The sequence below is a fragment of the Peromyscus leucopus genome, chromosome 12 (genome assembly GCF_004664715.2).
Source record: "Peromyscus leucopus breed LL Stock chromosome 12, UCI_PerLeu_2.1, whole genome shotgun sequence".
Classification (NCBI taxonomy): Eukaryota; Metazoa; Chordata; class Mammalia; order Rodentia; family Cricetidae; genus Peromyscus; species Peromyscus leucopus.
The window spans coordinates 1,967,094-1,981,186 of NC_051073.1; the positions used below are offsets into that span (position 1 = coordinate 1,967,094).

The window sequence follows — 14,093 nt, forward strand, 5'->3', positions numbered from 1 at the left end:
AAATTTCTTACAGTTCGAAAAGCCATTCAGAAACCATGGAGCCTCACCAGGACTTCACATTTTCACTATCAAGTATATATGTATATGCACTTATCCGAGAGAGAGAGAGAGAGAGAGAGAGAGAGAGAGAGAGAGAGAGAAGTAATTAGCTTTATAACCTCTTCAGGATGTGTGCATCCTTTGCCTCATTCAGCCTCGCTCATCACCTGATAGTACCCTTTGCCGTCTTTCTAAATGTTATACTAGACCCACACCTACAGCTGTGTACATATATGCACGCATGCATTATAGGTTGGGATCCACATATTAGGAAGAAAGCGGGTTTTTTCTTTCTGAGGTTGGGTGACATCACCATGCCTGCTTTGTCTCTGTGAAGATGCACACATTAGTACAAATGGTTCCATTATTTAATTACAGTGACCTAGTCCAACACTGAAAGAGAGAAGTGCATCGTGGGAAACTAAACCTGGACCATGGGCCCACACAACCGTTCCTGTGTCCTGGCTTCTCTGGCTCTTCAACCCTCTCTCCTCCTCCTGATGGTGGCTCTGTGGTGTTGGTTGGGGTTTCCCAGCAGGTGGCCCTAGCTGTGGGAAGAAAGCCTGTTTGTTTGCTCGCTCCCCTCTAAGCTGGGGTTGCCAAACATGATCCAGAATGTCTAGTGAAATTTTAATTTCAGATGGAAAATGGTTTTGGTAGAACTATATCCCCAACGCCGCGTGAGGTATGTCCCCAAACCGTTTTTTTAAGCTTATCTGAAATTGAAATTTGAGTGAACACGCTGTACTCTGATCCCCACACATCTCTATACTGTGCTGCTGCCATGCCACGGAGCCCAATCCTAATAACCACCCCTTACACCCCTCAGGACTCTGAATTCTCCCTGAAAAATCCCATGGCAAGTCTTAGATGACACACTCTCTCCTCTCTGTTTCCCTCAGCTCTGCCACACACCTTTGCAGATAGTCCCTTCATAGCAGAAGAACTTCAGAGTATCCATTCAGAGCATTCCCAGTGTTTTCCTGGGACCACAACAGGTACATCTGCCATTACAGATGGCTCATGCATACACACACACACACACACACACACACACACACACACACACACACACACACGGCTCTCTTACAACATTTCATCACCAGCTCTGATTAGAGTGTAGTACACAGTAGACAAGAGAATATTGAATGAATAAGTGAATTAGTGAATGAATGAATGAATGAATGAAGAGAGTAAAAGAAGACAAAGAAAGATATGAGGACAGGGAGAAGAGGGGAAATTCAAAATAAGAGAGGGGAGGAGAAGGAAGAGAAAGGTAGAAGGAAGGGAAGGGAGAGGGGAGAAGCCAAATGGGCCGTCTGAAGCACTCTTCACCATGGCTCTTCATCCATGGCTGGGGTAGCCACAAACAGATGGTTTTCATACATGAGACTACTCCCTATCGCTAGCCTGGGCCTCCTCAAAGCCTGAAAGTCCAGGGGAGCTGCATTTCTTACAGGACACCTGGCTTTTTCCACAGATGACTCGCAAGCAGGAAAACAGAAGCTGCCAATCCTGAGGCTGGGCCCAGAAACCAACGTGCATCCTCTTTGCTGGGTCTGACGAGAACCCATCAGATGCAAACTCTGCCAGCTGTCAAATAATTAGTGGCCATCTTTAATCTACCACAAGGTGTGATCCAAGCAAGAAATCAGATAAAGCCCCATCCAGCACCTACAGGGATCCAGGAGTCTCAGCCAAGCTCATTAAAATAAAAATAGCAGACAGGCTTTCTGTGCCTCATTTGGGAAATTAATGAGAACCCAATTAATATTCCCTTCCATTTTCCTTGATTTGGCTTTTTCCTCTGCTGAATGTATTCCTGTTCTGTGAGTTTTTCAGTTTCTTCTGGGAAAGATCTTGTCTGAGGAGCATTCGATTCCGGCTTAGGAGCCACTTGTACCTCTTCAGGGAGAGTCCCCTCCATGTGACAGGGAGTGCTCATGTAGGGATCAACTTGACCCTGAGCTCTATAAGCACCAGGGTGTATTGTGAGTGTCTTGTCTACCTCTGTGTGATCAATGGCCAAAGAAGTCAGCATCCAAACTTGAAGTTCAGTGTTCCTCTCTGCTTCCTTTAACTCAGTGGCAACCCTCTGTACACTCTCCAGTTACCCAGTCAAGCCTGGGTGCCTACCAATTCCACCACTGCAGCATGAGTGTGTGAGTGTGTGTATGTGTTGTATACATATATGCATGTTTGTGTGTGCATGTGTATGACACATGTGTATCCTCACAAATGTGTGGAAGGTACACATGCATGTGTGTACATATGTATATGGAGGTCAGAGGTCAATGTCTGCTCTCTTCCTTGGTTACTCTCCACCTTATTTTTTGAGATAGGATGTCTCAATGAATCTGGAGCTCACCAATTTGGCCATGCCAGAAAACACCCGGGGATCTCCATGTCTCTGCCTCAGGGTCAGAGTTACAGGCACATGCTGCAACACCCAACATTTGCATGGATACTCGGGATCCAAACTCAGGTCTTCATGCACGTGTAAGTAAGCATCTTACTGACTGGTCTGTCTCCCCAGCCTCTTGGTTGTTTTTATTTTTGTTTGTTTGTTTGTTTATTGAGACAGAGTCTCATGCAGTCCACTTGGTGATGTTTTGCATGGTTCAGGCAGATTCACAGGTATCCAAAGGGGACCCCAGGGTTTGGATTTATTGAGCTGCACACTTTGGTGCAGTGTTCTGAGTGAATAACAAACCATTTTCACCATCCATTTCAAGTCCGTGACTTAACTGTTAATGCCAAGAAATTTCTTTATCTCTATGTTGAACCAAGATAGCAACTTAGCAGTGATACAATGAAAATAGATTCTGAAATGAGTATTGCACGGTTAATTGGATTTTTAAAAATAAAATTGGGATATGATGCCCATCATGAGCTGGCCTCATAAGCAGATAGCAGGGCTGTGAAAAGCACCTCCACCCAGATAATGTGGTTTGATGCTCTGATTAATCATTTTTAAACAAGGGATGCTCGGGTTGTTCCTTCCAGAATTGGAGCTGAGGTGGACTTGCTGGACTCAAGACAAAGCCTGTTGTATATTTATCATGGTCTCTGCAATCTGGATGCCCATAAGAGGTGTGTGGACAACTGCCCACCCCTGACACCTTACAAGACAAAGCCATAGTGTGGGAGGCTAGTCCACTGGGCTTGACTTTAGCATAGGGTCAAAGACTCCACCATCTCATTTTGAAGTAATTCTTAAAAACATGATTGACAGACAACTAGGTTCTCAGCCTGCCTAAAGCTAATGAAAACTGGTCACTTTCTGAATCAGGGAGACTCCCTTTCAGGGAAGAATAAGATTGTGGAAGAGTGAAATACACCACTTCTTGATTAGATAGAGCAAAAATATTGAGCCCAGTCTTCATGATTAATTAATATTGATCAGAAACTGACTTGTTATTCATTGTGAATGCTATAGAAACCAGTCACTTAGTTGAGAGGAATTTATATAAGCTCCCAACAGTCCCCAAGGGCTTTCCCCAAAGGTGTATTTAGAGAGTGTTCTCTTATAATTTCTGAACCTTCCTTCCTGGAGCCTGAAACTAGAACGGACCAGCTTCCATCCACCCCCAGAGACACTGGTGCCAGGCTTCCATCCAATCCTGCATAGTTAGCTGGCGACACAGGTCCAGCCCATGAGGGAGACCCACTCTCTAAGGACATCAGACACTGCAACCTGCTGAGAGCTGACATTGCAGGGTGCCCCAGCATTCCCACATGCCTGCTGCTCCCTGCCAAACTTCCCTAGTGTGAAACCTACTCATCTAAACCACCTTATCACATAGCCCAGGCTGGAGCACAAACTGCTTCTCACCTCTGGGAAACTGCTGCCTGCAAAAATCAATTCTCTAAATAAGATTAGGACTGCTTCACCTACCAGGGGAAAAAAATGAGAGATTTGCAAGCACACAGGAAACACCATTTCCATACAAATTGTAAGCTCAGACACAGAGGAGGCACTGGTCTGGATAGGGTGCCTGCTCTAGCCCAGCATGCCCCCATCCACATCACAAACAAAGCTAAGACATCATCTGACTTCAGATGAGAAGAGAGAAAATGGTCAAGTCCCCCAGCAGGCCAGTTTGGGGTGTAGGGTTGGGGGAGAGGTCCCCTCTGTTCTGACCCGTATGGGAAAATGAAATTTAAAGCAACCAAGCCACCATCTGTCCTGCTTGCAATCGCCCTTCTGTCTACAAAACTGGCCAGCTCATTTAAAAACATGTGCTGTTTCATAGACAGAGGTGGTGCCCAACCCTAGAGCTACAGATGACAGTCCATTAAGATGTCTAAATTATTGCATTTTCCTCATTTGACCAAACAACTGATAAGTGGAACTTGAAGCTGCTCTGTCTCCTGTTTGGGAAAGAGCTCCAAAGGGCAGAGGTCAATATCTTCCCCGGTCATGATATTTTTGTGGGCTTAGAAAGATCTCCAACCCCATTCTTGAGTATCATTTATCACTTCAGATTCTCATTAACATATATGATGTGAAATGTGGTTTGATATTCAGCTGGCCTGGTCCTCTTATACAATGCTCAGTGTCAAAAAGGAAACGATGGGGAGGAAGGAGGGGAAAAGGAAAGGGAACAAGGAAGGAAGTTGGTGAGGGAGGGAAGGAAGGAAGAAGGGAGGAAAACAGGAACAAAGATGGGAGAGGAGGAAGGATGGAGGATGAGAGGCCAGCACACATCCCTCCACATCGTTAACAACCTGATTCCAAAGAAGAGAAGCATCGAGTTTCTCCAGTATCAAAGTCACTACATTCCTCAACCCAAAGGGCAAAACAGCTTTTAGAAGTCATTCTGCTAACTCAGATTGATGGCAACAAACCCGGTCAGTGCTAATCCCTGAGACAACCTTCACACAGAATCAGCCACTCGTTCAACAAGACTACACTTAAAGCGGCCTTGCTTGCAGACCCTGATGGCTTAAAGGCCTGGCTTAATAAGCAATTCCAACTTCGTTCTTTCCCCATCTGAATCAATATTAGAAGCAACCTTGGACATCCGTCCCTTCCTCCTGGAATACAGATTCTGCAGAGGGCTTAGAGCCAACAGCACAAAGGACTAATCTCCAAGTTTCAGAAATTCTCAGTGTGTGTGTGTGTGTGTGTGTGTGTGTGTGTAAATTGATTTTCAAATAAGAAAAAAAAAGAAGAAGAAGAAGGAAATGCAACAGGAGAGCCTGGATGGAGACCAACGTGTTTTGATTTCCACCTTGCTTGCTGTGTTTGCGGGATGCATGGCTGCACTCCCAGCCCTCCTGCAGGGGCTCCTGGCTTCTGCAGCACAGGGTACACTGTGGTGGCAGTGACAGAAAAGGCTCGATGGCCTGGGTAGAAATGGGTGACCTCATGGAAGGGAGTTTTCCACAGCCAGGTGCAGTCTGCCTTATAAGCAACATGTTTCCGAGGTGTGCTTGAGGTCGTCACTGTCCCTTTCCAAAGAGCATGTGGAGTCCACGCCTTGGTGAGAGCTAAAAGTCCAGTCTCCACCCACCTTCCAAATGCACTGACATGCTCCACCCACCCTGCCCGACTCCTAACACCAAAACTGCATCCCAGGCAGCGTTGTGCCTCCCTGTCTCCGTGCCTTATGTAAAGTCGAGCACAGATACATGACTCATAGAAGCATCCAGGGTCACAGACACTCAAGAGCCTTTCCAGAAATCACATCTCTTCCTCGTGCCTTCCATGCCAGCCATTCTAGACACAAATGCACCGTCACCCCGGCAGCACCTTCCAACGACGGTCTTCTCTCCTGAACGTGGGAATAAGCCCTCTGTCACCTCTTGCCCACCCCTGCCTGGGTGACCTCACACCCCATGCTTGTACAAGTCACATAGTGATGGGTTAAACAGATCCTAGGCACAATCAGCCCACATCAGTATGTGGGTCTTGATAACCTGTCACGCACCAAGAACAAAGGAAAGACTGTTGATGGCTAGTGGGCGACATTAAAACTAAGGGCAAAGTGCAGGAGGCATGCATATTTGAATTCCATTTCCTACGTGAGCCCTCACACTCAGTTTAATGGTAGTGTACATGTCTGTGTGTGTGCTAAGGTGGGTCCTCAATCACTCTCCCCACCTACTTGATAACAGAAAAATAAGAGAAGTATTCTCTTGTGTACCAGTGGGTGGATTCTCTCAAAAGTAAAGGTAAAATAAACTTGAATTCCTATTGTTTGGATTGTATTCAAAATAGGAAGAGGACAGAACCTGATATAACAGAGCGCCCCCTCCGTTGTCCGTGACCACGCAATCACCTTCTCCCCGCTTGTCCTCACAGCTCCTAGAAACTTCACAGTGACAGCATCACCCCCAAGGAAGAGACACACCCCTGGGGGATGAGCCTGAGGTTGTGTTGCACTATTCCCTCTCCGTAAAGAAACCCCAACTCTAGGGTGACCCCCAAGGAGTGACAGGACACTGCCCCTCAGAGCAGGGAGCTGCTCTTTTCTCGAATCATGTGGGTTTATTTGCCTTGTCTTTAGAAACAATTCATCATAGCTCAGTAAGTCAGGAGAATTCTGTCCTAGTTTTAGAAACTCAATTTAGCTTGGGCAAGCAGCAGAGCCTTTTCGAAGGGTTATTACTCATAAATCTCTCCTTCGACGGGAAGTCCCCCCGCAGCTGCTCTTCTCTCCCTGTCTCTCCTCTTCCATTCGTGAGTACAGAAACTTAACCCAAGTCTGTCTGAGTGACCCACATCAGGGTCCACATCAAACACCCAGGAAAGAGATAGCATTTTGCAAGAATAAATAGGTGATTCGTAATGAGTTGTGTGCATTCAGACGGCATCTGTGCTGATAAATATGTTTGGATTTAATTTTGCTGTCTAGACTACAGAGATCTGTCACTGGGGCCATGAACTCTCATTTCGCTGAAGTGGAAAGCTGCATCAGGAGCAGTGATTCCCAGAGCCTGATTCGGCAGATAGCCCGGGAGCTCTGTCCATAGAGCCATGGAAATCTCTAGGTCACCCACATTCCAGTGCCCAGGCAGAAGAGATGGCCCCACTGGTAAAAGTCCTTGTTGAACAAGTGTGAGAGACACAGTTCAATCCCAGGACCCGTGTGGATTTTCGAGGTTTGGTGGTTCAGTCATGTACACAGAGTTCTGGGGAGATGGAAACAGGTAGATCCCCTGGACTCACTGGTCAGCCAGCCTGGCAAAATCAGTGAGCTCCAGGCTGTGAGAGAGACTGTCAAAGAAAAAAAAAGTGGAGGAAGATGCCCTCCACACACATGCACTTGCACACACAAGAGCATATACACTCGCCAAAGAAATTATGATACTAATATTAACAACAAAACTGCCAACCATGGGCTGGCGCGGTGGCGAGGTGGTTAGGAGCACTTACTGTTCTTCCAGGTGACCTGAGTTATATTCCTAGAACCTCCATCAGGCGGCTCACAAACACCTGTAACTCCAGCTCCAGGGAGATCTATTGCCTCTGCAGATACTTGCAGTCATGTGCACAACTCCCAACACACACACACACACACACACACACACACACACACACACACAATTAAAATAAAATAACAATAAAAATAAACATTTTTAAGTTAAAATTTTAAGTTTACCACCATACATTAAATGACTGTACAAAGTCTTGAAACACAGGGGACATTGGGTTTCAGTGGGCTGATATCTTAGGAGAGTGAGAAAGACTTTGGGGGTGTCCAGGACAGTAAAAAAAATGGATAGGTGTCATATTCTGTGTCAGTAGGTGTTATGATGATACCAAACAAGAACTGCTGGAAACCCATCATGCCTTAAGTACTTAGTGTCAGTGGAGCCCAGAGGGCAATCCCCTTCTGAAGCTTTGAGACAGCCGGTTTCCTCATGCAAACCATTCCAAGACCCACAGGTCACTCCCAAAGTTGTTATGACCTTATATTTCAAACAGAGGCCTCAACTAAATCCATATTTAGAACAATAGCATGTTGGCTTGTAGACGCTAAAAGAACTGGGAAATCCTGCTTTTAATATTAAGGACCGCTGTGCTGTGTGGCTCTCACAGTCTTCCGGTGTTCCAGGCTGCATGTGTCTGTTCTCATGGGTCCTTGCTCCTTTAACACGTGTAGGCAGCTTCATTTGATATTAACAGGAAACATACATTAACATAATAGATCTCCCTTGATAATTGCTCTGACAGAGTAAAGTAAGTTGAATTTTAATGTGATTTAATATTAAGCTAAAACAGAAATTCCAAGACCCAGGAATTTGAGAACAAGAAGTTGAGTAACTTGGACTCTTTAGGGATTTGTTCTACCCTACTTCTGGAACATTTTAGTGCAGTCTTTTCTGGACTACTGCTAGCCTTTATTGTCTTTACTCATTTTTAGAGATAAAAACCTCCAAAAGGCTTACTAATATAAATGTATCATATACAAATATATGTAGGAACTGCTTTTCCTCAAAGTAAGGTATATTTTGTTATAATAATATGGATTTATACAGTGCCATTATCCTATAATTATCAAATAATCTCTAATTCCTTTTTGCCACGTAGAAGCAAATCTCCTTTAATATTAGGTTTATGTAATGAAAAGCCTTATTCGCAGAATCTTGACTTTTTCCATTTGATTAATTTTTATGCCTCCAAGAGAGGCTCACTCCATGTCTACTGATGGGAACCAACTTTTAATTCAAAAATTTAAATAATTATTAAATAATTAAAAAAACCAAATAATAAAAATGTATTTTTAAAGCTGGCAGAAATTCCATCTTTTGAATGGCAGAAAGGTGCATCCTTCATAAAAGCCAATTCTGCCTGTGGGTACAAAGCCCAGGCATGCAGACATGCCCCGAAGGACCAATGGCATGGCAGGAGAAAGCCAGGACACAGCAGCATGGGTCATAGGAGAGCTTGGTGCCGACCCAGCCATCACCATACCTCATCATCAAGCTCCAGGCTACTTGGGTATCCAGGGCTCATACTGGAACAGGAACAGGCTCAAAGTGTGGGCCAGGGACAATCTCATAAAAGATATTATAAAAGATGCAGTTGGATCATAAAAGGTTTTTATTCCCTTCTTAAAATCGTGCTCTCTCCCAGGTACATGGTGGAATTTTCCAGAAGCTGCACATCCTGAGGCATTGCAACAGACACACGTGAGCAGGCAGGGAAGCCACACGTTAGCAAGAAATGTAAAACCCCACTGCTGTTTGCACTGGATATGTTTGAGCTTTGAAAATAGGAGCTTTTCATAAATAAGAATTCCTTGTATTAACAGGTAGAGTGTTTATTCCTATTTAGTGATAAGCAAACTTTTAAAACTTGCTCTACTCTCATTTCCAGAAGAGAAGCCATCACCAGTTAAGCCAAGATGCACTAACGGTCTGTGAGATCTTCTGGCACTCTTAAGGTTACAGTGAAGTTATAGTAAGTTGGTGACCCTGAGGAGTAGCTGGATGGTAAAAACTGTAGTCCTGACACTGTGAGAGGCTGTGGATACAAACCTCAGTTGTCAGGTGGATATAACTGTGTGACCAGGAAAATCAGTAGGAACCTCAATGAGGGACAGTTCTGTGTGACAGACAGACGCCCTTTCCTCATTTAAACCAATAGCTCCAACCCTTCCTCCTCCCTTTTAAGCTCCTTCCTGCTCTCTCCTCAGCTCTCTGATCTCCTTGCCAGTGTCCCACCTGCTCCCTCAGTCCTGCACAGGAGACAGAAATTTTCTGGACGTAAAATGAGCACCCTTGGGTTTGGGAAGACCCACCATCCTTCCTTCTCACTCCCCATTCTGAGAAGGTCATTGTCACCTCCACAGCTCTAGCTCTGACCAGGACAGTACAGCATGATGCTCTCTGCTTGAGTCTCATCTGTGATCCACACTTTGATTGGTGGACACCAGCATCTCTACCACTCAGTGTGGGGAGCAGGGGTTTTCCACAAAAGGAGACCACATTTTGTAATTCATAAAATTTATGAACATCCAGAATCTAGTGTCCTCAAAGTAACACTGTAGTGTCACCAGGTATTGTGGATAAAGGGGTTCACTATTATGCAGCGTCCTCTGTCCCAAATCTAGCTCTTCCAAGCCAGTCTTTCATTTCCATAAAAATATGAAGCTCATTCTCCCAACTGAATATTGTTCCCAGTGAAGCCTGGAGAGAAGGGAGGTGCATGTCCCAGCACCCTATGGTTTTATGTGTGGGTGACTGCAGTAAAAGCAAGACTCCTGCCTCAGCTCCACCCCTGAGACCAGCACCGGGTTCTGAGCGCTCTGAAGGGCAGAAGCCAGTTTCCACCCTCCTTCTAGGAGTTGAGCACTTCACAGTTTTCAAAGCACTTATCTCATTTGATCTCATTTTAGCCTCACAACAACTCGGGTGGATTCTCACCAACCCTAATGAAGAAAGCAGAGAACTATATTTGCATTGTAATTAACATGTCGCCCAAAATGGGAGTCCTCTTCTGGGAGGGAGACTGCTCTTAGCATCACATTTAGCTTGCTCGGCTTTTCTTTGTAAAGCCGGACCACAGGGCTCGCTGTGAGTTGCTAAAAGCCACTCTAAACAGAAGTACAGGCGTAAATAGCAAGCTGATTTGGGCAGAAGGCATGGTTCAGAGTTATGCATGCCCAGGGAGATGCAGAGGGGGGTGGACAGGCAGCAGGACCTTTCCTGCCATCTTACCATTATCTCCCGGGGTCTTGTCTTTTCCATTGGTCGCTCCAGCACTTTGTCTCTAAAAAAAAAATTTAAGAGAGAGAAAAAATGATCAGATGTATTTAGAACTATTTTTGTCTTTTCTGCTAATTCAAATATCTCTCATATCACCTTAAGTTCAGAGTTACTATAACTTAGAGAGTTAAAGCACAGTGCTCTGCAAACAGTGACTCCAAACCAGGACCTGCCGAAGCTGCCTCTGGCCTCCCTTGTCAGTGCCCGCTGCTGGCTGAACACAGCTCAGAAGCTTCGTGAAAAGCCAGATGGTAAGGGCAGTTGACTGAGCGCAACCTCATCCAAATAGGAGAAAAGTAGCCAAGGCCATGTGCCAACCCCAGGGCTGCCGAGGCTGGTCTCACACCACTCTGTTCTTATACCAGGCACAAGAGACTCTTATGTTAATTGTAGGGACCCTTATGTTGATTGTTCCTCCCACTACTGATCCACTTTATCTACCATTGACTATGTCTGTCCTGGGTACTTCCATTTGTCCAGTTTGGCAAGAAGTATGAAAAACATTATGAGATATTTTTAATATATTTTTTTTTATTCTTTGACATTTTTGTTCAGGTATATAGTGAATTTTAGTCATCCCTAATTTAACTCAGTCTGAAGAAATAACTTTTAAGTTTAGATTTGCATCAGTCTGGGAGATTCCTTGAGAGTTCTCAAGATATATGAGAAACATAACACACATATAAGCAGAAAGCATGTCTCTTCAAAGCTCATCATGGTCTGTGCAGTTGTTCTGACCCATGGAGGAAGATGCATCTTGTCAGTCCAAGTGTTTGACAATTGTCAGGAAGCATCAATTTGAGAAGACAGGAAGAGCTTGCAATGACTCTAATTTCCAGAAGAAAGAAATGGGGCCAGTAGGAAGCGTGCATGGAGCCAGTGGTGTCCTGTAGAAATTACCACTGTGACATAACCACAGTAAAGGGGTCTTGGAAAGACAGACAGCCACCAGAAAGGACAAGGTAAGTGACCCCAAGAAGTAATGATGACTTCAGAGTTCACACATGGGTCCAAGACCAGCCTACCAACACTCTCCTAGGAGGGGAATCAGTGCCCTTCAGTGCTCAATGTTGTCATAAGGAATTTTGGGGTCATTAGTCAATGATGACTCAGGAACATGGATTGTCCAGGTTCTCATTAGTGTAAACAAATAGAGTCAATGACAAATACAAATGTCAGTATAGTTGAATGTCCTGCAAATGCTTACTGCCCTGAGATGATTACCCAAGACAGCGCACCAAAGGTCAAGCCCCAGCATGTCACCAACACCCTCAGCCCACACCCTTGCTAAGCTGAAAGCAAACGTCCACCTGACCAGAGATGCTGTGCTCCACCCAGTGAGACAAGCCCCTCTCTGGAAGGAACAGGGAGGGAGGATGAGGTGACGGGGAAGTTGACAGAAAGCTGGCCCCTTCTTCATATTGAATTTGGAACCTTTGAGTTTCCACAGTGATAGACTTGCCAGGGTTCGACCTCCAGTCAGACATCAATTGTTCCTGCCATGGTGTTCATCCCCTACCTGGCAGCGGCTGTAACATAGCCAGCCAGCTCAGTTTAAACCAGACAGCACATTCCTTGCCTAGAGCAGATGCACTGGTATCAACTGGCCATTTCTTTTTGTCTGTCCTTAATTTGATGGCACCTCTTGTCCTCTGTCACACAAAGCTGGTAAATGTATGGTTCCTGATGGAAACCGAACCACCCAAATCAGGGACGCAGCTGCCAGTTTGGGTATGAGCAAGCCCACTATCCAAGAACTCCCTTGAATAATTCATAGATGGATGGAGATAAAAGAGAAATTGCGCAGAATGAAAGGTGAGATTTTTCAGGGCAGAATAAAGGCAAATTAAATGGGATACAAATGCAAAGAGGGTGCAGGCCCAGCCCCATCAGCTTTCAAATGCCTTAAATACCAATACCTTTCAGATGCCACAAATGCCGCCCAGCTCCATAAAAGATCACATTTTAGAAACCAGAGGAAGACTGAATAAGATATGCACAGGGAAGAAAAAGAGTCATTCTTTCAGAATTTCTAAGATGGGGTTTTTATGTCGGCTCTTGGATGATGGAAACAAAATGGAGGTGATTGATGTCATGGGAGATGCCATCTCAGATCAGAAAATGATCCTGTCAGAAAAAAGTACATCATTGAAAGCATCTTGTTTCAAAGACCCAGTGACATTTTCAAAGGAAGACTGAGTGCAGTGGAGGGTGTCCAGAAGCTTCCAAATCCCCAGAGTCTGGTCCTCATACCTGTTTACTTTACAGTCCCACCACATGTTGTGACAAGTATCCCTGGACTAAGGGGCAGATAGTCCAGAACAGGCCCTGGGGCCATCAGACACCACCAACTCTGTGAATTATGACAGTGTCTTTAATGAGGTATGTGTTCTCATCAGCTTCATCAGCCTCACTTTACCCAATGTGTCCTAAGACACAGAGCAGAACTTTGTGCAAGGCCACAAGGCTGTGCAATGCCGAGCCAGGATTATAACCCAAAGGCCAGGCACTCAGTGGCTCTTAGCCACTACACAGGAGTGTCTCTTCATACTATGTGTCATATGTCTCCTGAGCCACCACCAGTTTAAGAAAAACAAAGAAGGGAATTCATGTCTTAAGGCTAATGTGACCTCATTGGCACCCATGGGTTTGACGTATCTAGAACACTTGGATTATAGGAAGAAGTGGTCAGACCAATAACAAAAGGCTGAATTGCAGGATGGTTGTTTGATTTCTTTTAAAGTTTATATATAGTACAAGTACCAGAGTTAAACTACGCTGAAACAAATGACTATGTGGCTGGAAGAACGGATTGATGGATCAATGGATAAATGGATGAATCAATAAATGGGTAGATTAAGGGAGGTGTTGGTGGATGGGTAAGTGGATGGGTTGATGGATGGATGGATGGATCATTTAATAGATCAACAGATGGGTGGGTGATGGCGATAGGTGAATTGGTGGATGGATGGATGAATAGATGGATGGATCAATGGATCAATGGTTGAGTCAATGGATGGATGGATGAGTGAGTGGATAGGTTAATGGATGACTGATAGATGGACAGATGTTGGTGGATGAATGATAGATAAATGGATTGGCAGGGAAATGAGTAAATGGATGAAGAGACAAAGGTCATTCTCTAAAGGAGAATGGGGGAAAATTTTATTTTTAATGAAGTCTTAGAAGCCCCTACCCTTGGGAAAGAGGCCTCCTTTTCATCCCATCCACACTTTTACCCCAAGACAAGAAAAGAGCTGGCTTTTCTCTCCATCCTCCACAACTCCAACTATGACATCATCATCCTGATATTACATTGCCTTCTGAACAAA

At 44.9% G+C, this 14,093-nt stretch overlaps 1 protein-coding gene across 2 annotated transcripts in view; it reads right to left on the minus strand.

Annotated features, from left to right (window-relative positions):
• Pcp4 (Purkinje cell protein 4) overlaps positions 1–14,093 on the minus strand; it is a 66,224-nt gene that overhangs the window by 21,641 nt on the left and 30,490 nt on the right. For both annotated transcript variants that reach the window (XM_037209603.1, XM_028879924.2), the window contains one exon: positions 10,714–10,765. In XM_037209603.1, the coding sequence (XP_037065498.1) occupies positions 10,714–10,765 (52 nt within the window). The remainder of the gene's footprint in view (positions 1–10,713; positions 10,766–14,093) is intronic.